The sequence below is a fragment of the Ornithorhynchus anatinus genome, chromosome 20 (assembly GCF_004115215.2).
Source record: "Ornithorhynchus anatinus isolate Pmale09 chromosome 20, mOrnAna1.pri.v4, whole genome shotgun sequence".
NCBI classification, from domain to species: domain Eukaryota; kingdom Metazoa; phylum Chordata; class Mammalia; order Monotremata; family Ornithorhynchidae; genus Ornithorhynchus; species Ornithorhynchus anatinus.
The window spans coordinates 29,923,365-29,947,589 of record NC_041747.1 but is presented as its reverse complement, the minus strand read 5'-3'; the positions used below and the strand labels follow the sequence as shown (position 1 = coordinate 29,947,589).

The following is a 24,225-nucleotide window of genomic DNA, read 5'->3' as shown; positions in this document are numbered from 1 at the left end:
CTGTGGTCTTCTGCTGTCCGGTCGGATCGCCGCCGCCTGGGCCGAGCCGCTTATGGGTCTCACCCAGTAGGCTGGGAAGCAGGGACCGGTAGAGTCGGTGCCTCCGTCCGGCGGCTGGCCACACCGACCACGGGCCCCCAATACTTTCTTGGCTGGACCGTGCAACAGGCCCACCGGTCAGGAGGAGGGAGGAAGTCCCGGGGCAGGAAGCCGTGTCCCATGTTGCTTGTCTCAAGCGAGCTCAAGGGTTTGAATAGTCAATGGGACCTTTCATCACGGCAGGACGGGCAGAAAAGTCTCGCCTCGGCCAACCGGCATACTCAGCAACATCCGGTTCGTGAATGCCCGGGATGGGCCTTGCCCAACCCTCAGCTCGGCAGAGGCAGACTTGGCGCCGACGCCTTTGAGGCCTTTCCTCCGGCCTGGGGCCGTGGGGCGCCAGGCTTGGGAAAAGAGTTTGGGCTCTGAGTTGCCCTCAGCGCTCCGGAGGGGTGGTCGGTCCAAAGATGGTCTTGCGAAATGAAAGGTGGCAAGCGGGGTTGGGAGGTGGGAAGAGAATCCTGCACCCGGGGCAGATTCAGAGACAGGATTAATTTTGGGGCCGGGCTGACCGCTACTGGGGAGCTGGGGGGGGCGGTAGTGGGCAAATATGGGGCTGTGGACTGTGGTGATGTGGATCAGGGAGACGGGAGGCTCTTGAAGATTGGTTCGGGGGGGAGTATCGCTGGGGCCAGAGGTCAGGAGAGACGTGGAATGTGAGGATGTGGACCATGGGGGCGAGGCTTAGGAGTTGTGGGATGGGGACTGAAGGGCCGAGGTTGGGAGAGGAGACCCTTGAGCACGTGCCAGTTGATGTATGATCCTCCGTACCCCCAGCCGAACATAGGTGAATAACGGATGAAGCGGATTTGAGAGCACAGTGTCATTTGGGCTGAGTTGGGAGTGGTCCAGGTAACCCCTCGGGGACTTTTCCAGCCTGAGGGAGCTTAAGGTGGCCAGACAAATGACCCCAGACAAGGCCCAGATGGCAGGGCGCCGGTCCAGACCCCCTGCCCTTGTATGCAGAGATGAAGCAAGATGTAGCGTTGAGCTCTGCTTTTATTCGACGTTGCGAGGGATGGAGTCGGGGGCTCGGAGAAATGAGGGTACCCGGTTTCTGTCGGGACACCCGGGTGTTTGTCCGTCACTCTGATCTGGGCCTTAGGTGGGGAGAGGGCAGATCTCAGTGAGGGAGAAATGCCAAATGGTGGCTCCGACCCTCTCCTGGGCACTGTCCCTGAGCCCTGCTTGAGCCAAGACAGCGTTTTTCGAATGCATGGTGGGAGGACGCTGCTTTCTCATCTCCGCGGAAGAGAGAGCAAGTGCTTCGGTCCAGTTTGGTGCTGTCCCCTCCCTTCCTCGCCCCTTCCTTTCCTTGCTGTTGTTGCTCCTGCTTTCTCCTCCTCCCTGCTGCTGCTCCCCACCCCCACCACCCGGCTGCTGCTCCCCCCCCCCCCCGCCAACCTCCACACTGCTGGGACAACGCCTTTCACTGTTCCCTCCCACCGTTTCCTCCCGCCCTCGCTGGCCTCTCCCCTGCCCTGGATTCTCTGGATTTTCAGCTGGAATTCACTCGAGCTGCAGCTCAGACTTGGCCCCGGACTCTGCCCGCTTTAAGGGCCAGACCACGTGCGGTGGGAGTTTCTCCGAAGGCCTCTGAGAGTCCATCGGAGAGGAGCATTTATCATTTCAGCGTGGAGCAGGAAATGCGGAGCTGGCGCACGATGGGTCCCGAAGAAGTTCTGTGGTCTCTTAAGAGGCCATTCTAGCTCCATCTCCCTGCCAAGAGAAGGTCAGTCGCCTTCCCGATGACGTTCTCTCTCTGGAAAGCGGAGGCTGAAGGATGCCCGGAAGCTGTCTGGGCACTCGATTGGCCGGAGCACGACGTTGGCGCTGCCCTGTCTCCCTTTCCTTCCTGGCCCCCGGCCTATGGCGGGGGGTGAAGCTGATGCATCTCGGCACACGAGGGCAGGGAGTCTGGACCGGCACCCTGCCATCTGGGCCTGGTCTGGGGTCATTTGTCTGGATCTTGGCCCTTGCCTGAGAACCCCGAGCGCAGGAGACCCCGCCCTCAGGGTCGGGCGGAGTTTGGGTGAGCAGCGCCCTGCCGAGGCGGGAGCAGAAGGTCCTGGGAGCCGAGCGGTGCTACTGCAGCGCCTTGTGGACCCTTGACCCCCGGACCCGTGGCCCCCATAGCCTCCGTCCCACCCCAGCAACCTGTTTGGCAGTTGCACAGGGTTGGGGGTGGGAGCACCTCGGGATGGTGAGGGGGAGGCCAGAGAAAGGGGCAGACCCCAGGCAGCAAGGGGGAGGCCTTGAGTGGGCTGCTGTCCCCTAAGTTCCCTCAGACTCATTGAATCACCCCTTAACTGGCCACAGCGTGGTTATCATGGTTACTATAGGGAGGCAGGGCTGCCTTCTACCTCAGGCCTGAACTCCCCACCAAGCCTAGTTCTGGAAGTGGGTTAAGGAGCAGCGGTGGTGGAATGGCGGGAGTGGGGGTGGGGTTGGCCCGTGACCCCTGGTGTGAGAAAGCCCCCTAGGGAGCTGGGTCGGGGAGAGCCCAGGCTGCGACCTTCACGGCATCCAGGTCGGGGGCATCCCAAGGCAAGTGGGGGCGGGAGGAGGGGGAGCCATCAGCGTTTGGGGGACGTCAGGTCTCCGGCTGCCCACGGGGGCCAGAGATCGGGGCGGGCTTGTGGAGGAGACAAACAGCAGGACATCCCTGGACTCTCTTCTCCCACTACTCTTGGGCTGGGACTTATCCGTTAGAAAAAGACGAAGAGTCTGAGCCCACCCGTCCCCCGCTGACCAAACGGTTGGTTCCGAAGGCTCAGTAAGACAGTCGAGAAGCTCCCCGGATCGTCCGGGGAGGGGTCTCGGTTTGTCTGCGAGCCATCATTTGATCCTTCCTATCGTCGGTTCTTGGCCGGGGGAGGGGACCAGGGAGGGCCCCGACCCTGGATTCAGACCGGCGGGGGCGAGCACTGCAGGCGTGGGAGCGGGACCGGGGGTTGGAAACAGCGAGAGCCCCCCGGGCGCTGAGGCAAGCGCCAAAGACGGATGGTTTTCCAGGGTGTCCCGGGGGGCGATGGCCTGCTAATGGGATGTTCTGGGCTGGAAATATCTAGTTGTGCTTTCATAGTTTGAAAACCAAAGTGGATGTTTCATAAATTTAAATCGTCCCTAGTGGCGCGCGGCGTGAAGCTGTGTTTGACCGAGCCCATGAGTGATTTAATGTGAACGATCGTAGTTAACCCCAGCCACGAGAGACTTAATAAAATGCGGGCGGACCCTTGCTGCTCTGAAAACCACAGTTTTCCCGGCAACACCCAAACCTGCCGGGCTGTCTGCGTGGCTGCGGGCTCGATGGTCGCCCTCCGGGCTCGGGGCGGACTGTGGGAGGGGGCGACTTCCGTTTTGATGATGGCAGCTCTTGGGGGGTCGTGAGGACGGCACTCGGAGGATCACGGAGGGAGCGATCCGAGAGGCTCGTGTGATTGCGGTTGGCCCACTCCTGGCACCCTACTGACAAGGGAGAGCGAGGGAGAGAGACACCCCCTCTTTGCTGTGTCTGCTTGCTAGCAGTAGCGGTGACAGGACACGCTGAGCACCCCCTGAGGTGACACTCTACTGAGCACTTGGGAGAACAATGAACGATTGAGACCCAGAAACTGGGAAGGAGGGGTGACAGTCTGACTTTGGTTGGGCCTGCCCCTAGCCCTCCTACCTTGGCGTGAGCAGGGCAGGACCAATGATGCCTTCCCCTTCTCATCCCCAGGTGCGCCATCCCAGATTTTGAGCCTGCCGGGCACCCGTTAATAGCCCTCTCACCCAGTCCGAGATTAACAGAAGCCCTCGCCCGCAGTTGTGTCAGATCACAGGCTGATCCCCTGGGCCCTCCCCACTTCTGCAGGTTGAGCTTGGTGCGATCTCCTGGCCCCAGGGGCTGGGCCAGTGCTCCCCCAAGGGCCCTGGGATTCCCAAACTGGTATAGAGGACAGGGGGAAGCATAGAGAGCCAGTGGGGAGGCAGGAATGCACATTTTCTACCATGGAGGCACTCATCCCCACCCCTACTCCCACCCCCACCCTCTGAGCAATCCCAGCACGTGAAGGGTGGATTTCCCCCAGCAGGAGGCTGACATTTGGACTTCATTAGCGCAGGAAGTTGTGCAGCGGGAAATATCAGCAGCTTTGCAAAGGGACGTGATGGACTATTAGAGGGAAAAATTAGGGATGTCAGAAGGAAATGGGATTTAGAAGGATTAAGGAAGGTTTAGATGGATTCATGGGCAATAGGTCTGTGGTGGGTCCCTGTGAGGAGAATCGGGGATGGAGAGGGGAGAGTCAGGGGGTTGGACTGTCGGTGCCGGGTCACTAGGGGAGAGTCGGGCAGGTGAGAAGGTCCGTGCTGGGTCACTGGGGAGACTCACGGGTGTTGGACGGTCCGTCCCCAACCGTGAGCTGGATGTCCGGAAGGACAGCCGGCCCATGGTTCCTCCCGGCGTCCTGGATCTCCCGTCAGAGACAGAGTCCTGGTCTGGGTGGGCCAAGGGGCTGACTGGGAAGAGGAGGGTCACTTGGGGTCTGACAGTATTTAAACGGAGTTTTGATTCTGGTTCTAGCCCTGTCAGAACCCCCCAACCCCAGGAACTGGAACTCCCAACTCGTAGTCGGGGTTGGCCAGAGCCGATGGAAACTATGAGTTGCCCACATCACGCCTGGCAGTGAAAATTTCTCAAGATTCACAGGCTCGTGCCCAGAAACACATCCTGTCTCTTCTTTGCCTCGCAGCTCCTCTGGCCCAGACTCAAGGCAGCAGTGGAGAAAGTGATGGCCTAGCAGCCGATGGGGCCTCTGCCTGCTCCGTTCCTGTTGCAAGGCAATCGGTGAATGTCATTGGGAGGCCAGGTCTCCACGGTTCTCGGGGACCCCTTCCTCCACCTCCCTGGGTACCGGCGGGAGGTTGGGAGCCAGGGCAGTACCGGGGCCGATATGCCTCTGCCACACAGATTGCCCGGAATTTGTTTCTGAGCTGGGAATGATTCTCTGGCTGCGGAGGGGACAGGTTGGGGTGTTGCTGGGGGCGATGGCACCGGTCAGCCCCGCCGCGGCGACTGGAACCGCAAATCGATCTGATGGGGTTTTCTGGATCACCGCCGGATCTGCGGTCAGAGCCATATTTAACAGCGAGTGAAAGGCTAAGATGCTAAGACTCAGTTATATACCTTAAGCCAAGATTAGTGCCGTTTGCCAGTACAGTCTGTGCCAAGCTTTCTGTGCACACTTACCTTGGAGAGTGGAAAACGTGGCCCTTTCTAAAGCCCTGCCTTCTGTCACCTGGCAGAGCAGCGTGAGGCCCCCTTTCTGCTAGGAGCAAGCGAGGGAAGACACTGACCTGATGACAGAAGCGAGTGAGGTGGGGTCCTGCCGCCCCGGGCTTGGGGCTCTGGTTTTCGGCCCAGACCCTGGTGGAGGTTCCAGAGCGGCCAATGGGGACTGAGTCGTTCCTGGGCTTCCGGCACCCACCTGCCTTTCCTCCTCCCCATCTGGGTCAGGCTTCCTGCAGGCCTGAGGCGGGGTGGCTGTGACTGCACCGGGGAAAGGAAGATTGAGTCCTGTGTACCTGCCGGACCTCTGGCCGGCGTCAGTATCACCAGTCTAAACTGAGCACCGTGCCAGGCATTGAAGGTTCCGGGTGTGGAGGGGGAATGCCGTCTCATAGACGAGAGGGAAGGAGCTCCTTGAGGACGAGGGGGAGCGGGTGTGGACGAGGGGTAGGAGGCGACAGAAGACAGGCAGGCTTTGGGGTTGTGCCATCATTCACATGGGGACTGTGTGTCATGCCTCCTGGAAGACCTGTTGGCTCAGAATATGGTCCGGCTGCAAATGGTCAGATGGATTTGGGCCAGGCCGGCGGATCGGAGCCTGTGTCGAGCTCGAGGCAGGTGAACTTGAGCCCGGACCCCTGGTCCAGCTGTGGTTGATAACCGGTGGGTTCTGGAGTCCAGGGATCGCTGACCTTGTCTTTTGGCAGGGTTTTTCTGGCTGCCCAACACGGTTCTGGATTGGGGATCCATCATCCTGAAGCTCTTCCCTCCGGTGAGGTTCTTTACTCTCCAGGGCCTGTGGGGTCATTTTAGCTGGGCCGTTTCCATTCGATCAGTCATTTATTGAGCGCGTACCGTAAGCACAGCACTGTACTAAGCTGTTAGGAGAGTACACTATAACAGAGTTGGTAGACACGTTCCCTGTCCACACTGACCTTACAGACTAGAGCGAGGGGCAGACGTTACTGTAAATAAATAAATCCCTTCAGTCGGGGCCCGGGTAATGACAAGCTGGCGCTCCAGGAATCCCCCTGAGCTGGGCCAGCCCGGAGTGTGTGGGCCGGGGCCGAACACGCGACCTCCAGGAGAGGCCTGGCAGTGCCTATGCTTGGTGAATCCCGGTGGGGCTGCAAGCGGGGAGCCAGGCAGAGGCGGGGCCTGAGAGCGAGGGCAGTGCTGCAGTCGGCCCCCGGCGCACGGAGGGGCCAGCGGAAAGAGACTAAACATCGCCTGTAGGATCGCGGCGGCACACGGCTGGGGGGTCGGCCACATTCCAGAGAGGCGGGAGCCAGGAGACGCCAGCATCACGGAACTCTCCCGGCCCGGGGAGCGGCGGCAGCTGCGGGCACCTTGCGACCAGACGGTCTGCGGCGGGCCTGGCGCGCATTCGGGGGCGGGCAGGGAGGCGGAGGCTGGGAGGACTGGCAGGCAGGAGGAGGGGGAGGAGGAGAGCAGCCGGGCGTTGCCCAAGTGACCATGCTGAGAGACTGAGCTGTTGTGTCTGGTGTATCTAGGTTGATATTTTGGGGGGCAGATGGTGAGCTAAATTCCTCCTCCCTTCTACCCACCACTCTGTAGTACTGAAAGGCAAGCCCAGCCCCTGGACAGTGAGCGACGCTGCCAGACTCTGCCTGCCTGCTCTGCCTCCCCGCCCCTTCCTCATCCTCTCTCCCTGTGGTTTTCCTCAGGTGAGGGACTCTCCAAGGAGTGAATTAGGTAGGATGATCCTATGGAGGAGAGTGGCCTGGACACCCCCACGAGTGAGCCCCCTGCCCCGGGAAACAGCCCTCATCCTGGCTTCCACCCAGCTGAGCTGGAGGCTGCCAGCCGATGGGGACCATAGCGTTGGGGGCTAGGAGCCGTGGCCCGAGTGAGGGAAACAACGTGGCACTTAACAGAGAAGTTAAGTCATTTGCCGGCGGTCACACAGCAGACAAGTTGGGCAGGTTTCTCGTCTGTGAGCTCATTTCGACTTGCACCTCTCAGCCCCCTGAGAGGCCCGTCCCCACCCCTGGGTCTGAGTGGATGTCGCAGTAAGCCCTGCGGCCGTTTGTGAGTCCCGCCTCTTAAACCAGTCCCAAGGTACCCACGGTACCCAGGGTAGGGGGGACCCCCCCCATACCCGGAGGTCTCTCAGGGCCTGCGGTGTCTGCTCTGTCCCCTGCAGTATCTGACCCATCCACTTCACACACCCTGCCCCTGGCCCCATCCTCCCCCACCCCCCGCTTCCCAGCAGCATCCGGCCTGCCCTGCGTGTACATTATAACGTGCCTGTTTCAGAGGAGGCGGTGTCACTTTCGGCGGGTGTGAGGGGGGAAAGCCCATATTTCTTCTTGCAAGCTGAGAGCTGACCGGGCTAGGCGCTCAGAGATCCAGGCTGTGCTGGCCTGGGATTCGGGCAGAGCTGTCGCCGCCCATCCGTTAGGGCTGCGTCCGTCTGAAGTCGGGGGCGCTCTCTCCGGGACTGAGGTTAAAACAGCTCGTCTCCTGGCTCCTTGCCTGCGGTGAAACCAGAGCGTCCCCGGGGATCTGCGTGTGGGGGGTGGAATCGAGGCCCAGCGTGGGGGCTTCCAGTTGTGGCTGTTTAATAGTCCGTCCCCGTGGGCTGCACGAGGCTCTGCTCGCTAGCCTCCTCGCAGTGCCGGTGCCGGCCTGAGTGAGTCTGTGTCAGCTGGCCTGTGTCCACCCCCACGGGGGACCGGTCAGGGTCCCGGGAGACCGGCGCGGTTTGAGAGAGGGGAGTCACTGCCATGGACATGCGTGTATGAGCATGTCTATATGTGGATGTACGTGCGCTATTCTAAACGCGTTCCTTTTCTGCGCCAGTGCCCAGGAGATCCTGTGGTTCTGGGCACCGGGATAGTGCTGGGAGGGCATTTGCTGGTCGCAGAGATGGATTCTAGTCTGGGTGTTCACTAGGCTCTGGGACAGCACTTAAAGGAGACTTGCTGGGTATGGGAAAGGGCACAGGGAGGACACTCCCCGGGAGCAGATATACGTGCCAAGCGTTCACTGGATGCCAGGGTGGCACTAGGAGGGGACTTAGTGGGCACCGGAGTTTTACTGGGCACCAGGGCAGCACTGGGAGGGGGCTCACTCAGTGCGTGCAGGGACGGGCATTGGGAGGGGTTCCGGGAAGCTGCTCGACAGGTGCAGGAGAGGCTCTTTCTCCCAAGTGTAGTCACCCTCATTTGGGACTGGGGCAGCCAGGTTTGCTGGCAGGACCCTAACTGCGGGATGCGACCTCCATCCAGCTGGGGGTGGGCCAGGCCAGCAGCATGGCCCGCCAGGCTGGGGCCAAGCAGACCACTGTGTGGATCAAAGGTTGGTGGGGTTTGCCAGTATGTGGGCTGCGGAGCGAAGGTCTCCGCTCCTCACAACCCTTTCCCTGTGCTGTTTCCGGAAGCCAGGAAGTGGCCTCTGGCCGCTGCTGGGAAGACCCACCGTGGCGGAGAAAAAGGCCCCCAGGTGGTGAGCGTTTAACTCTTTATTCCATGTGGCATTGAAGTCATGGATCGGGGGCGGAGCCGCTCTTCCTCTCAGTGCCCAGGAACACTCTCGACCCCTCTGTCTCCCCGCGGGTGGTCGGGGGAGATTCATATTGGCCGTAGCCTGCTGACCTCTCTCTCGGCCTTCCTTTCACCGTCCACCCGCCTTCCGTGCGGCCGAAAGTGCTCAATAAATCTCACTGATAGATCGATTCTTTCTTGCAGCTGAGATACCAGCATGGCCTGGGGACTCCAGACCTGAGACAGACCCTGCCCAACCTCAAGAGCTTCCTGGAGCACGGGCTGATGGTCAGATGGTAAGGGGGCGGTCGGCGGGGGGTGAAGCGAGAAGACTGGAGGCCGCGAGGCCCAATGGTCGGGGAGCTCCCGGTCTGTTCCGGGAGCGTGAGGGCACCTGGCAGGGCTTGGGGTGGGAGGGATCGCACCACTACCTCCTCAGTTTTGGGGGGCCAGTGGAGATCTGAGCCGATGGGTCGTCTTTTGGGCGGAGCGGAGTCGGGCAGTGTTGTGACCCTCTCGCTAGCCTCTGCCTAGGCCCTGCTATCGGGGTCACAGGGAACACGCGAGCTGTGCAGGAAGGGAGCGGGTGAAAGGGGTGAGGAAACCAAGGCGCCCGATGAGCCGGCCCCTCTGCAGCTGAGCCCGTGGCATGGCTCGGCCAGGGGTGGGGAAGGGGCTGAAGGAAGCGTGCAGAAGTCTCGCCGAGCGAGAGGGAGAGCTCACAGCCCAGGAAGGAGCTAGAACAGGCCACCGCCAGGGAGGCTGAGCATCGCCAAGAGCAACAGCAGATCAAGGAGGGGCCCAGGCCCGCAAACCTCAGTGCAAAGGGCAGAAAAACGCAGCCTCCTGTGGGAAGATCTCCTTTCAGTGTCTAACAAAACATTGGTGTTTCCTCTGCGCTGGGCAGCTGCCCCGGTGGCCGGGTTGGGGGGGAGCTCAGCGAAGCCTGCGGACGGCACGCCTGAGCAGGCGTGCGATGTAGCCCGTGGATGGGCACGAGGCATAACTGCCAGACGGGCATGCACAAGCCGGCAATTGACAGAGCCTGCAGGCAGCATGCGGGGATGGCACACAGCGTGTAGCCCCCGGACGAGCGTGCTTGGACCGGCACAGCCTCGGTCCCTCCTCTGGGCTTTCCCAGTGGTTAGTAAAAAGTGTGAGTGCCATGAGAGGCCCCCAAGCCGGGGCAGCCGGTAGCCCCTATCTGTTTAATCGAGCCCAGGGAAGCCTCTGGCCCCCGTTTTGATTTCCTTTGCCGGAATCTGGCCCACGTCACCGGGGTCTACCCGGCGGTGCCCGCCAAATGACCTGAGCCAGGGCGGGCGTGAGCGTGCGGGTTGAGCCTCAGCCCCTAGGGGCCAGCCCTCTCCAGGCCAGAACCCCTTTTCCTCTTCCCGGCCACGGGGCAGCGTAGAAGAACAGGAAAGACGGGGATCCTGCCGGCGTTCGGAGGCTTACGGCCAAACGGCCCGGCCTGGCGCGGTGCCAGACACCCGCCACTGAAGCATGCGGTTTTTCTTTCCGCTCCCCGTCCGTCCGTGCGTGGTCCCGGGCCCGAAGGGCTCGGAGCGTCCGGCTGAATGATGTTCCGAGAACAATGCGCTCACGAGCTGTCGGGTGACGGATGCCGGCGAGATTGAAAGCTTGGATACGAGCGTGGCCGTCGCGGCTCGTCGGGACCTGGGGTTAAGGTGCTCTGGGTGGCGGGGGGAGGCGCAGGGAGTCTCTGGAACCTCCCCGGGCGTCAGGGCTAGCAGTGGTCCCCCTCAGCCAGTCAAGTCGCTGGATGCGGTCCAGCCCATCTGCCCTTGATTTCCAGGGGTCGGAAGGGCTTGGCTCTGCCTGCGTCCGGGGGCGTGGGGGCCCATGTCTGACTGCAGATTTGCAGACGCAGACCCGGCAGATCTCTGACCCAGGAATAGTAGTAATTGCATTTATTAATCGCTCACTGGCCGCAGGCCGCTGTAATAAGCACTGGGAGAGAATACACGGGTGGTAATTAAACATAGTTCTTGTCCCTCAGGGAGCTCCCAATCTAAAGGCCCACATCTTTCCTCCTCCTTGCCCAGCTAAGTATACACACGGGCTGAGGAATCCAAGGAAACCAAGACATGAGGAGAGACAGAGCGGACTGGCATCTCTTCAAGCATTGGATCACTCCAGGCTTGCCGGGGAGGATGGAGGGAGCGAGGAGGGGAGGACCTGAGGGGTGTTTGGAAGGACGGGGAAGGAGAGCAGAGGAGGACCGATGGTGCCAGGGAAGGTTCTCACCGGGTCCTCCGGCCACTAAGATCAGAGCCGTGCACTGAGCCGGTGGAGAGCTGACCGCTCCCCCCCGCTCTGCTGGCTGGGTGTAACCCTATCGGGCTCCGGGCCAGACCCCTTGGGTTGCCGAGCCTACGAGCCTGCGGTGGACCAGGGCTGGCCACGGGACTGTCCTGTCTGAGAGCTTGGGGGACCCCCGCAGATTTGGGGGGTTCTATCTTTAGCTATTTGTTCCTCCCGGCCAACCCTCCGGTGAGCCTATTACTGTCTGGGTTTGGATCTTCCATCTCATCCCAGAAACCACGTTTTCTGCCTCTCCCTCCCCTCCCTTTCCCCTCAGTGGGTGTGTGCTGGCGAGCCTGGCCTGGCTGAGGGCTTAGGGGTTCCTCTCTCCCCACAACACTGCCCTTCAGTGGGGTGTGTCCTGCTGATCCCATGTGTGAGGGGGAGCGTAGGGGAGGAGAAGGATGAGGGGAGGGAGGGGCTCGTTTGGGGGAAGAGAGCGCTGTGGGGCTGTTGCGCTCTGTTTCTCTAGAGCAGTAGAAAACTCTGTAGAGTGATGCCGCCACTCACGGAGAATTAAAGCTGGGCAAACAACCCTGACGTTTCGCAGCGCGCTGGCCTCGGGCCACCGCCGCTCACAACCAGCCACCCCGGCGGCCGCTGTCATTTTGCAGCTGGGCGGGCCCTGGCCGGCCACTAGCCTCCGGCCGCTTGCATCGGACTTTGGGTTCGTGTCCTTGTGACATCTCCCCTTCTGCCCTGCCCGGGTCCCCCCGGGGTCTCCTCCCACAGTCCGGCTATTGCAGGATCATTGCAGCAGAGTCCTGGCTGGCGGCCCCCTCGGCCTGCTGACCTCTGTCTCTCAGAGCTGCCCGTGGGTCACCCCGAGGCCACTCCCCGACGCCCCGGCCCTCACCGATGCAGCCGGCCCGAGGGGAGGTCCCGTGGCCGTCTGACAGCCTCTGCACCAGGGTCCCGATTGAGCCAGCCAGCCCTTCCTGGCTCTGCCCTGGCCCGATCCCAGCTGGACTCCCGGCGGGAGTCTTGGGCTCCTGCATAGGGCAGTTTCTCCAGAGAGTCCGGCAGGGAGGCAGCGGGGGCAAACCAGGTTCCAACTGGTTTTTGCTTTTCAGCAAAAATGTTTTTTTATAATAGTCATCATCATGATGATAACTGAGGTACTTCTTTAGCACTTCCTATGTGCCAAGCACTGGACTAGATCGAGTTAATCAGGTTGGACACAGTCTCTGCCCCACATGGGGTTCACACCTTCCTCCCCATTTTACAGACGAGGTAACTGAGGCCCAGAGAAGTTAAGGGACTTTCCCAAAGTCACACAGCAGACGTGGCGGAGCCGGGGTTAGAACCCAGGTCCTTCTGACTCCCAGGCCCGTGCTCTGTCCACTAAGCCACGTTGCTTCTCCCAGCGCTCCTCGGAAGGATCTCCCAAATCCCCAGCTAGGCCCATCCCCTTGGCTATGGTCCCTCAGCCCTTGCCTCGGGGCCAACAGATGCGTGACCATTCGGGTCTGGTTAAAGGATCCGGTGGGGAAGTGGGGCAAGGTTACCTCAGGCCCGGCACAAGCTCCTGCTCCCTGTTGGGTCAGAGGAGGTGACCCAAACCCTCCCACCAAGGATTTGGTGTCTTCGCTTTGGTCTCCTGGGAGGATCGCGGCCCCGAGGGGCATCTGCTTCGAGTCATTTGACTTTGCTCGAGGCTTGGCCCAGCCTGGTACCTGCCTCTCCTCCCACACACTCCCGTCCCGCTCCTGCCTCCCTTGCGCACTCTTCCTCACTTCCCTGCCCTCCTCCCTCCTCTCCCCCTCCGCCCCTTCCTTTCCCTCCCCCACCCACCCGCCCACCCACGGTGGGCCCAGCCTCGCCCCGCCGGACAGCTGACCGGTTAGTAGCCCTGGCATGCTGGCCACCTCCACTGAGTGGGTGTTATGCCCCTTTAATTGGCCCCTTCCCCGAGGGGTCTTTTCTGCTCTCTGCCTCACCAGCCCCCTCCACCCTGTGAGCCTAAACCAAGACAGAAAGCCCTTGGGGCGACTCCCCTCTTAGAGGCAGCTAAACGATATCTTGCAGACCCATTCCGGTCCTGAGAAGAGGCCTGGGGTTGGCACGGCACAGCGCATGGGGAGTGGGGAGGAGCCCGATGCAGCTCTCAGGCGCACACCGTTGGCTCCGGAAGCATTTGTCACCTTTGTGTCCTGGGGAGAGGCAAGGGGGAGGTTCTCGGTCGAGCCCAGATAGAAACATTTCAGCATTCGGGTCGGTGGCAGGGCTCATCGCTCTCTCTCTCTCCCTCTCCCCTTTCCCCTCTCTCTGGCCCCCCTCCCTGTCTCCCTCACAGCCTTCTCCCTTGTTCTCCAGCCCCCTTCTCCGTGTCTTCCCCTCCCCCTCACCCCAGTCCTCTCTCCCTGTCCCCCTCCCCACCTCCCCTCTCCCTATCTCACCCCCTCTCCCCCTCCCTGTCTTCCTCTCATCCCAGCCCTCCTCTCCCTGTCCCCCTTCCCACCCCCTTCCTCTCTGTCTCTCTCACCCCTTCTCCCTCTCTCCATCTCTCTCCCTTCCACTTTTTTTCCCTCTCCTCTCTGTCCCCTCCCCCATCCCCCAACTCTCATATTGGAAACTTTACCTTGGACCCCTCTGGGGAGAGAAGCTCTAGATGTTCAGTTTGGCTCCCCCTCCAGCCGCTCTGCCCTTCCCCGGGCTCGATCCAGAGAAAGAGAGAGGGAAAGGAAGACGCTAAAACCGGCGCTGGCCGAGTTTTGGAACCTGTGGTGGGCTAATTTATGGTATGAAGAAAAAAAAAACCCAAACGTTCTCCGAAGGTCATAATTTCTCAGTTACCGAGAGACGTAATTTTCCCTCAACTTCATCCTGACCGCCCTGTCCTGGCACCTCCCCTGCGCTGTCATTACCAGCATTATTTCAGCAGTAATCTTTAAGAAGGTGAGAAACTATTATTGCTTTTTAGCACAGTTGACATGATATTGGCTCTGAGCAGTGCCTGGTGCTTCAAACATTTCAGATGGCTATAAACCAACTTAAACACCTCCATTCAGAGTCCTTACCACCATGAGGTCATTGCTCGCTGCAGAAAAAAAAAGATCAAATGATGTTTAAAAGTTATTTTTTTTAAGTATTCTCATACCATCGGGTTGTAGCTGTGGCTTTTGGCGGGGCTCCAGACAATCAAGATTTAGTATTCTGACCAGCTGTGATCTAGTTAAGTCCCTCTGAGGAAACATTCTGTAGGGAGGGAAAGATACGTATTTGAGCCTGAATCGTACTCTCACACAAGACTGCCTGATTTGGGGCCGAGCTGCCGACAGATAAAATGATGGAGCGGGAATAGAGAGAGCACTGTGGAAGGGGCTTCGCCCTGTGCTCTGGCGTCAGCTCCGAGAAGGCTGTTGATATAGGGCCGGGTCCTCGTCCCCCTTCTTGCCCTGATCTGCAGTGCCCCCGGGGCCTGGTGTGCCCCGGTCCAGCAAGTTGCATGCGAGGGTGTCACCCCATCAGGAAGGTGGCGTCTTGCTCCGTGCCCTGGCAGCCAGGCTCGGGGATCCGGGCAAAGGGAGGCTGCAGAATCTGCAGGAGTAACGGTGGGGGACCAGACCCGAGGAAACGCAGTAAATCCATGATGGTTTCCGTGCCTGGGCTAGTCGAGGGCCCTGTGGGGCAGGGGAAAAACTGACCCACCCACCTGGAAACACCAGAGGGTTCTCTTCTGTTAATTGTCCCCTGAGGCCCGGGCTCCACCCGCTGCTCTCTCGATCTCATTCCGCACCCAGGGCTGCGTGTGTCTTGTCTCTCCCAGCCTCAGTGGGGGCAAGTCCCACCACTTACCCTGAATGCCTCCCCACCCCGCCAGTCACGTCCATCTGTCTTTCTGCCTGTCTGATTGACTGACTGTCTGGGCCTCCCCGGCCCCAGTGAGTGCACCTGGCAGAAGCCCCGGAGATCCAGAGGACCGGCTGAAAGTCCCACCGTCCTGCCCTCAGCAGTGGTAACTGGGCCCAGCACTGATGACCGGGGCTTGCACTGGGCAGGTCACGGTACTGAACGCTGGGCAGACCCTCTGACCAAGAGCAGGGTAGATATACGGGAGGGTGGGGGGCGGGCAGGCTAAAATTAATTAAAACAGCAACAGAGTAAAAGTTTGTTGCTTGTGGTGGGGTAAAGGGTCAGTGCACCTCACCCCCACTTCTGGCCCACCACTGCCCTCATGTTCATCCTGCCTGTCCCTGACACCCTTTCCTACTCCTCAACTGCAGGATGTTGCCAGCAAACACCCTTATCCCCCAAGTGATTGGCACTGGGAGTTCCAGGCATCGGGCCTCAGTGGAGGGGAGCGTGGGCTGTGGGAGTTGGGGAACAGCCATCCTGTAAACCCATCTAGGGGAAAGAAATTTGGATTGGATGGCTCACTGCCTGCAGACCCCTAGAATGTGTGTGTGTGTTGAAGGGGGGCAAGCAGGTCTGGGAAGGTCCTTGGTGAAGGGGAGCCTGGGGAAGGAAAGCATGGGCCCAGAACGGCAGAGGTTGTGTGGCATTTGAACTCCAGGCTCCTCCTCTTCTAGATATCTGAGAGAGGAGGACAATAACCCAGCCCTTGGAGTAGCCTCTTTCTTTCTTGGAGGATAGCTGGGTCCCTGAGCCCTCACTCCTGGCCCTCGGGGCCGATAGCGGGGTAAGAAGGGCTGTTTGGTTTCTGTACCCCAGGCCTAGGCGCAGCCATCCCGGGAAGAGACCTTGGTAGCTGGATATTGTAGTGGAGGTTTGGAAGGGGACGCACGGAAGCTGCCATCTGCATCCCCAGTATATGTTGAGGGATTACTGTGTGCAGAGCACTGCGCTGGGGCCTTGAGAGGGCTCAGACAAGTTAGAAGAGAGAATACCCGCTCCAAAGGAGCTTACAGTCTCACGAAAGAAACGGGCAGACAGACTGTAAACGAAGCGGCAATGAGGGAAAACACAGATTCAGCGTAAATCAGCTACAGGTGAATAGACGAACAGACCTGCCTATATTGCCGTGGGTAGTAATAGTATTTACTAAGTGCTTCCAGTGTGCAGAGTACTATACTAAATGTTGGGAAAGAGTACACAGTTGGGAATCAGACCCCGACCCACAGAGAGCTCACAATCTGTGAGTAGATGTGTTGGGAGGAAGACAGGAAACAGACTCAGCGAGACAAGTGAAACACTAAAACAGCATAAAGGACAAGGACAAAAGGGCCATACACACAAAAAAAAGTCGGTAGAGGAGTAGAATTTCAGAGTCCGTACTAGTGGCTCCACAGCCGCTACCTTTCCCGAGTCACACGAGGGGTCGAGCGGCAGGTGCAGGTCTCCGGTTTGTCTCGGCTCCAGGAGGGACTGGGGCAAGGTGGGTTCCCTCAAGTCGCTCCTAGTTGCTCACCGCGTGGCTAGCCGGGGACAGCAGGGCCTCCTGTCGGCACCGCTGGGTTCCGGGTCCAAAGCGCTCGTTCTCACCCAACCCCGGGGCGGGCCGGGTTAACTCGTTTCCGTTTGCCCCCAGCGACAGACATCACGCCTCCAGCGCCATCCCCGTGCCCAAGCGACAGAGCGCCACGTTTGGGAGCGCTGATGCTGGCTTCTCTGGCGGGCCCCCTTCGCCGGCCCCAGTGCTCCGGAAGCGGGCCAGTTCGGAGAGCGAGAGACTGCAGTGCCGAACGCCGCCGCCCAGCTACGACTTGGCAGTGGCCCAGCCCACCCCCGGCGCCCGCGGCGGAGAGGTAGAGCGGGACTCGCTCTCCTCCTCCTTGAGCCCCTCCTCGGACTTCTCCAAAGGAAGCGAGAGGCGAGGACGGGGGGCGGGGGGCGGCTCCACCGAGGAGGCCTCGGGGGGCCTGCCCGGTGGCCCCGGTCAGCGCGAGGGGCTCACCGACCACCCGGGCGCCATCAACGGGACGCTTCTCCCAAGCGAGCCCGCGGGCCCCGCCCCCGCCGCGGGCGCCGACTTCTGCTGTACGGTGGAGCGGGCCGAGGAGATCATCGGGCTGGAGGCCACGGGGCTCAGCGCAGGCGGCCAGCTGGAGGCGTTCGGCTGCATCCCGGTGGACAGCGCCGTGGCTGTGGAGTGCGACGACCAGGTGCTGGGGGAGTTCGAGGAGTTCTCGCGCCGGATCTACGCGCTGAACGAGAACGTGTCCAGCTTCCGCCGGCCGCGCAAGGGCTCCGACAAGTGAGCCGAGGCCACGGGGCCGGCGGGAGGCTGGGGGGACCGGCCGGAGGCACCGGCCGGGGGAGGGCTCGGCGCCTTGACCTACAGTCGGGGATGCACCTTTAGGTCTGGGTCGACTGTGGGACAGGAGAGAGAGCGGCCAACAGGCCGAGAGCGAGTGAAGACCCAGGGGGCCGAGAGAGCGCTTGCTGAACCTAGGGATTCCGCCGGGCAGGTCAGCCCCCGGCCCCTGTCCGCACAGGACCCCTGTGGATTCCCCGGGGACAGGCCAGCCCCCGGCCCCTGCCCACCCAGGACCCCTGAGCGTTCCCCGGGACCGGCGTTTTGGTCCCTGACCGCTCAGCTTGCCACCGGCCCAAAGCTCAACCCCGCAACGTTTATCTGCTTCTGCTATTTACAGTTCCATTTTCGTCTTGGAGGGGTATGGTCCTCACTAAGGCCTACACGCTTCTCCCCTCCCTCCCGGCTTTCCGCTTGCCTCAGTTTCCCAAGCTCTTGGGAATCATTGCTGGAAATTGTAGACTGTCACAAGGCCTTTGTCCTCCTGAGGAGTCTGGACCCCTTTCCCTAATGGGTGAAGGAGTCTGAGAGGCCAGCCTTCCCTCCCATCTGCCCTTTCAAGATCTCAGGTTTCTGAACACACACCCATAATCTCACACGCACAAGCATGTGCATATACGCGCGCACACAGGCACGCAACACTGCACCTCCCCTCCCTCGTCCCTCCCCACACGCACCGCCGCCTTCGGCCCCGTCCCGACGTCCCGTCGTGTACCGCGTGCGCCTCAGGTATCGGTGGGTCACCGCCGATCGGCCGCCCTCTGTGGCTCGACCGCTCGTTCTGCAGCTGGCCCCGAAGCCAGGGTAAGGCAGGGTCAGAGGGATCTGGGTGTGTGGCCCCCCTTCTTCTCTTGGGGTGCAGCTCACCTGCAGGCACAGGATCACTTCCACACAGAGCCGGTTTGGACGGTGAGGGCCGGGCAGCCGGAGCTTGGCGACGGTCTGATGGTGGAGCGGGCCTGATGGCCAATTCACGGGAGCCCCTGGTGTCCCCGGGCTGGGCGTCACGCCGGTGCTCTCCGTCAGCCCCCTCTGGCTGCCGCCTGCCCCCCGCCCCCCACCCCCCGCTCTGGGTACTCTTGAAAGAACATCTGTCTCCCAGGCTGTGCGGGAATAAACGCTGCGTTGACTGCACCGGTGGGCCAGGCTTTTCTTCACGGCACCGAGCTTCCTCGCCCCGGTTTCCCCCTGCGATTCGCTCTGTGAAAATACGTTCCTCAAACACCTCTGCCGGGCGGGGCTGCGTCCAGTGCCGGGAACAGGGTGAGGGGCTGGGGGAAAGGGGCTGGGCAGGGGGAAGGGAGGAATTGTTGCTCCCCAAATCCCACCCCCTAGGGAATCCATTCCCACGGAGACCTTTGTAGCCGGAGCCGCCTCTGGACAAATCCAAGGATGAGCGTGTCCCTTTGAATTACCGGTGGAAGAGTCAGGGGTGTCGGATGGTCCGTGCCGGATCCCTGGGGGAGAGTCAGGGATGGAAAGGAGTCTGCGGGGGGTTGGATGGTCTGTGCAGGGTCACTGGGGAAGAGTTGGGGGGCCCCTCTGCAACCAGGAGTAGGTGTCCAGAAGGGCTACCAGCACTCCGTTCCTCCCAACATCTTGGCCCTGTCAGGGACGGTCATCAGCAGAGAAGCAGCGTGGCTTAGTGGAAAGAGCACGGGCTTGGGAGTCAAAAGGTCGTGGGTTCTAATCCCGGCCCGCCACTTATCGACTCTGTGACTTTGGGCAAGTCACTTAACTTCTCTGTGCCTCAGTTCCCTCATCTGTGAGCCTCACGTGGGACAACCTGATTGATTACCTTGTATCTCCCCCAGCACTTAGAAACGTGCTTGGCACGTAGTACGTGCTTAACCAATACCATCATTTTTTTAAGCGCTTAGTACAGTGCTCTGCGCCCAGTAAGCGCTCATTAAATACGATCGAATGACTCGGCATCGTATTTATTGAGCACCCCGGGAGTGCAGAGCAATGTGCCGGCCCCTTCGGGGAGAGCAGGGGTCATGATGGGGGCTGGGCCTTCCCCTCCTTCTCCTCCTCTTCCTCCTCTCACCCTGTCCCTCTCCCCTTCCTCGCCCCCTCCCCCAGCTCCGTGGCGGGGGGGCGGGGGGGCGAGGTGATTGAAAGCGGCGCGAGCTGTATCTCAGTCGCAGAGCTGGGAACAATTATCGCCGTCCTGGAACAAATCTCCCACGCTGGGGGGTTACGACTCAGGTTGAGAGCAAATGGATCCTAGGCCCGACACCGCCCCTCCGAGCGGGGGCGGCGAGGGGGCAAGGGGCTCCGGGGTGGAGACCAGACCCTCGTTCAGCCCCCCTCCCCACCGCCCCCCGGGGTCAGTCCTTGGCTGGCTCTGCACGGGCCGGCCCGTCGCGGGGAACAGGATGCTGCTCTCAACACCTTCCTCCCCCTCGCCCCCCAACCCTTGGCTCGGCGAACGCTTCGGGCCTCAAAGCCTCATCTTCCCCACCCCCCACCCCCGCCCCCCGCCCGGCATTTTCTCGTCTCCCGGGGCCCGCGAGCCCGGAGGGGCGGTGTTGGCTTGGACGGTTAGGGTCCCCACCTCCCCCCGACCCCTCTCTGGTTTCTGTTGCTTTTCCCGTCTCTCCCCGGGCCCCTACTCCCGGGGGACGCACGTCCGTGGAATGCTTAATCCTCGTGTTAGTGATTTATTTAGACTCGGGCCCGTCCAGCTCGCCGCCTCTCGGGCCGGGGGACAGCCCGGACCTTCGCAGCCTCCTTTCATCTCCGGCACACGCGTGGCCGGCGTCCAAGCCCTCCAGATGGCACGGGGTTGGCGTGGCTTCGGGACCCCGAGCCTCTGGAAGGGCCGAGGGGGGAGCGGGAAAGGAGGACGAGGGGTCCCGCATCCCCTACCCGAGAAAGCTTCCCATTTCCCCGGCGCCAGCCCCCAGCCTTCCCTCCGGCCAACTCCGGCCTGGTTTCCCGGCCCGTCCGAGCCGCCGGCGGCCGGGCCCGGGGCCACCAGCAAGACTTCCCAGCTGCCCCCCCGGGGGCTGCCGGGTAGGGAGACAATGCCCATTGCGCTTACAGCCCCTTAACGGCAAGCGAATTCTCCGTTTGGCGGATGAAGTTAGTTAGCCGTGAGCGAGAGAGCTCCCCGGGAATCCGAGCCTGAAACCCCGACTCCCTCGGCCATGGCCTCCCCCTCCTCCCCAGATGGCTTTGCGTGATCTCTCTCCTCCGGCTTCTCGGGTAATCGAGTGGGCTGGTTATTATCATTATTATTATTATTATTGTGGTATCTGTTAAGCACTTACTCTGTGCCAAGCGCTGATTTGCGCGATTGTGATTTTGACGCTGAAGGAGACGTGCTGAACATTTAGTAATCCAGGAGCAGCGTGGCCAGTTGGAAAGAGCACGGGCCTTGGTGTCGGAGGACCTGGCTTCTAACCCCGACTCGGCCGCTTGTCTGCTGGGAGACCTTGGGCAAGTCGCTTAACTTCTCTGGGCTTCCGTTTCCTCATCTGTAAAATGGGGATTAAATCCTACTGTCTCCAGTTTCGACTGTGGACAGGGACTCTGTCCAGCCTGATTAACCCGTTTGCACCCCAGCGCTTAGAACAGTGTTTGGCACAAAGTAAGCTCTTAACTATTATTATTATTGTTTCGGTAGTCTGGGGGCGAGGTGGGGAGGGGCTGGGGGACTCTGGGGGGCAGCCGTGTCCCTCTCAGCTTTGCACCTGGCTGCCCTGTTTCCCCCTGTCAGTTCCCTGGGAGCCCCCACCCGACAGCTAGAGAAACTGAGGCTTGGAGCAGACACCCGGCGAGTGGTAGTCAATCGGTGGTGTTGACTGAGTTACCTACCGTGTGTAGAGCAATAATAATAATAATAATGTTGGTATTTGTTAAGCGCTTACTATGTGCAGAGCACTGTTCTAAGCGCTGGGGTAGACACAGGGGAATCAGGTTGTCCCACGTGGGGCTCACAGTCTTAATCCCCATTTTACAGATGAGGGAACTGAGGCACAGAGAAGTTAAGTGACTTGCCCACAGTCACACAGCTGACAAGTGGCAGAGCTGGGATTTGAACTCATGAGCCCTGACTCCAAAGACCGTGCTCTTTCCACTGCGCCACTGTACTGTACTAAATACTTGGGAGAGTCCGGTGGAGTAGGGAGATATGACCCCTCCCCTCCTGGAGCTTCCCATCTAGCAGGGAAGGCAGACAATGAAATAAATTACCAGAAAGAAGAAGAAGCGGGTGCGTCCATGAGTGCGTACTTACCTAGTAGGCGCGGACGGGCACGTAGGTGGACGGAGGTGCTCCGGTCGGTTGTGCGGACGTGCATAGCTGGTCCAGAAGTTGCTATTAGTGGAAAGAGCCCAGGCTTGGGAGTCAGAGGTCATGGGTTCAAATCCCGGCTCTGCCACTTGTCAGCTGTGTGACTGTGGGCAAGTCACTTAACTTCTCGGTGCCTCAGTTCCCTCATCTGTAAAATGGGGATTAAGACTGGGAGCCCCATGTGGGACAACCTGATTACCTTGTATCTACCCGGCACTTAAAACGGTACCTAGCAGGCACTTAATAAATACCGTTATTATTATTATTATTATCATAGGGGACAAACGGGTGGGCTGAAAGAGGGAGAGTCAGGGAAGTGGGGTGGGGGTAGGGGGACGAGTAGAGTGTGTGGGGGAGGTGGAGAGACAGGGGATGGGGGGTCTGTGGAGAGGGAGCCCGGGGGAGCGGGAAGAGCGCAGCCTGTTTCCCGTCAGGGCCTGGGTCTCCCTGATGAGGTGCTAAGACCAGGCGCAGCTCAGCAGAGACCCAGGCCCCTAATGAAACACGTCCGGACCCCAACTCCCCCATCCCCCAACCCCATAGGGGGAGGCTGGCGCGCAGCCCCCTACGAGAGCCCCCTCCCGCCCCGGCTCTTCCTTCCCAGGCGGCCCCTCTCCCTGCTGGCCGGCCTTGGCCCTTTTTCCCTCCCTATCCCTGATCCTCTCCGGCCCCCCCGGGCCCTCGGATGCAGCTCTCTCCTCACCTACGGCAGTCTTCCCCATCCCTTCCAGCTTCTCAAAGAGAGTTTGGGGGTGGCGGCGTCCGGGCAGGGTCACGGGGAAGAGTTAGGGATGGAGAGGGGAGAATGGAGAGTATGGGGTAATCCGTGCTGAGTCCCCGGGGAGGGTGAAGGATGGAGAGGGGAAGGTTGGGGGTGTGGGATGGTCCCTGCTGCATCAAATCAGGGATGGAGGGAGAGGGGAGAATCAAGGCCATTAGGAAGGTGGGATTAGGAAGGTCCTCGCTGGGTCACTGGGGAGAGCCGGGGATGGAGAGGGGAGTCAGGGATGGAGAGGGGAGAGTCGGGGTGTTGGATGGTCTGTGCTGGGTCACCGCGGGGAAGTTAGGGATGGAAAGCAGAGAATCAAGGGGATTCCACGATTAGAATCCATCTCTGATGGTTAGGGTCCATCTCCAACCATGAGGGCGGGGGTCCAGGAGGACAACCAGCAAATAGTTCCTCCCAGCATCGTGGGGCGGCTGGTCCGAGAACGAACCCCGGGCTGGGTGAGCCGAGGGGTGACGGGAAGGACGAGGCTGACGGGCTGGGCCACAGGCGGGGGCAACCCCCCTGCCCCGGGCCGCCTTTCATCCCCGCCGGGGGCAGACCGGCAGGGGTCGGGGTGCAGGGGCCGTGGGGTCGTGTCGTCTGTTCCCTCGGGGGTCGGGCCGTGACCTCCCACCCGCCCTTGTCCCGGCTTCTGCGGCGGAAGGCTCCGAGCAGGTGTCGGCCGGGAGAGGGGCCGAGCTTCCAGCAGAGATTAAACTGTCCAGCGGCTGCTGGACACACACACAAAAAACACACCACACACTTGCCTTAGATGAGCCGAGGGGGCAGAGGGGGGCAGCTCAAGGGGCGAGGTCTCTCCATGATGGCCCATTACCCTTCCCTCCCCTCTCCTCCTTCTCTTCCCTCCTTCCCTCATCCCTCCTTGGATAAAAATAATTGTGGTATTTGTTAAGCGCTTACTATGCGCCAGGCACCGTACTAAGCACTGGGGTGGATACCAGCAAATCGGGCTGAACGCAATCCCTGTCCCACATGGAGAGTTGAACCAGAGCGTCTTCCCCACCCGGCTGCGTTTCCTCTGCCACCCGTGCCTTTGGCAACCCGTGCCCCCACGGATGGCGGGATGGCCAGCTGCAGTGGTGATGCCAACTCAGCCCGGCTGGCTCGGCAGATCTCGGCACCATCGAAGGCGCCCGCCGAGGCTCCGCGGCTCTCAAGTGGATTATCCGCTTTGTGGATTATCCGCTTTGTGGATTATCCACGGAGGATTTCGCAAACTCGAACCTGCAGGGAGGTGGCCTCCCCTCAGGCCCGCTCCCACATTGGTCCCGCCCCTCTCCACAGGGTGTCTCTGCCCACCGCCCCCCGTGACCCCAGATCTATCTCTCCCTCCACCTCTCCCGCTCTCGGTCTAAGCGGGACCACTCTCCGACTCCCTTTTTCTCCAGCACAGACAGGGTCTCTCGTCTCTCCCCCGCTCCCCTTCCCCACCTCCCCACCACCAGCTTGTTTTACGGGCTCTGGCTAACACGGCCGAGAGGCCGACAGCAGAACTAGCTATGCGGTAGCCCGGGCCGGGGCAGCCAAGCGGATATTGGTTTGCTCGGAGAGGAGACCAGAGACCCTTAAACGGCGCCTGGAAAACACATCAGAGACCGCGGCCATCTCGTGGGGGTGGGCCGGCCGACCGGCGGGCGAGCGTGCACGCTGACACCAAGTGTTTTACGGAGGCGTTGGGGGCCGCTCTTCCTTGCACAGAGGCCTTCC

The 24,225-nt window shown here is 60.9% G+C and overlaps 1 protein-coding gene across 1 annotated transcript in view; it reads left to right on the top strand.

Annotated features, from left to right (window-relative positions):
- The window catches only part of UVRAG (UV radiation resistance associated), a 49,618-nt gene extending 31,059 nt beyond the window's left edge, over window positions 1-18,559 (top strand). The window contains exons 14-15 of the mRNA XM_029048324.2: window positions 9,085-9,176; window positions 16,700-18,559. Of these exons, the coding sequence (XP_028904157.1) occupies window positions 9,085-9,176; window positions 16,700-17,369 (762 nt within the window). The 3' untranslated portion in view covers window positions 17,370-18,559. The remainder of the gene's footprint in view (window positions 1-9,084; window positions 9,177-16,699) is intronic.
- Window positions 18,560-24,225: the final 5,666 nt, after the last annotated feature.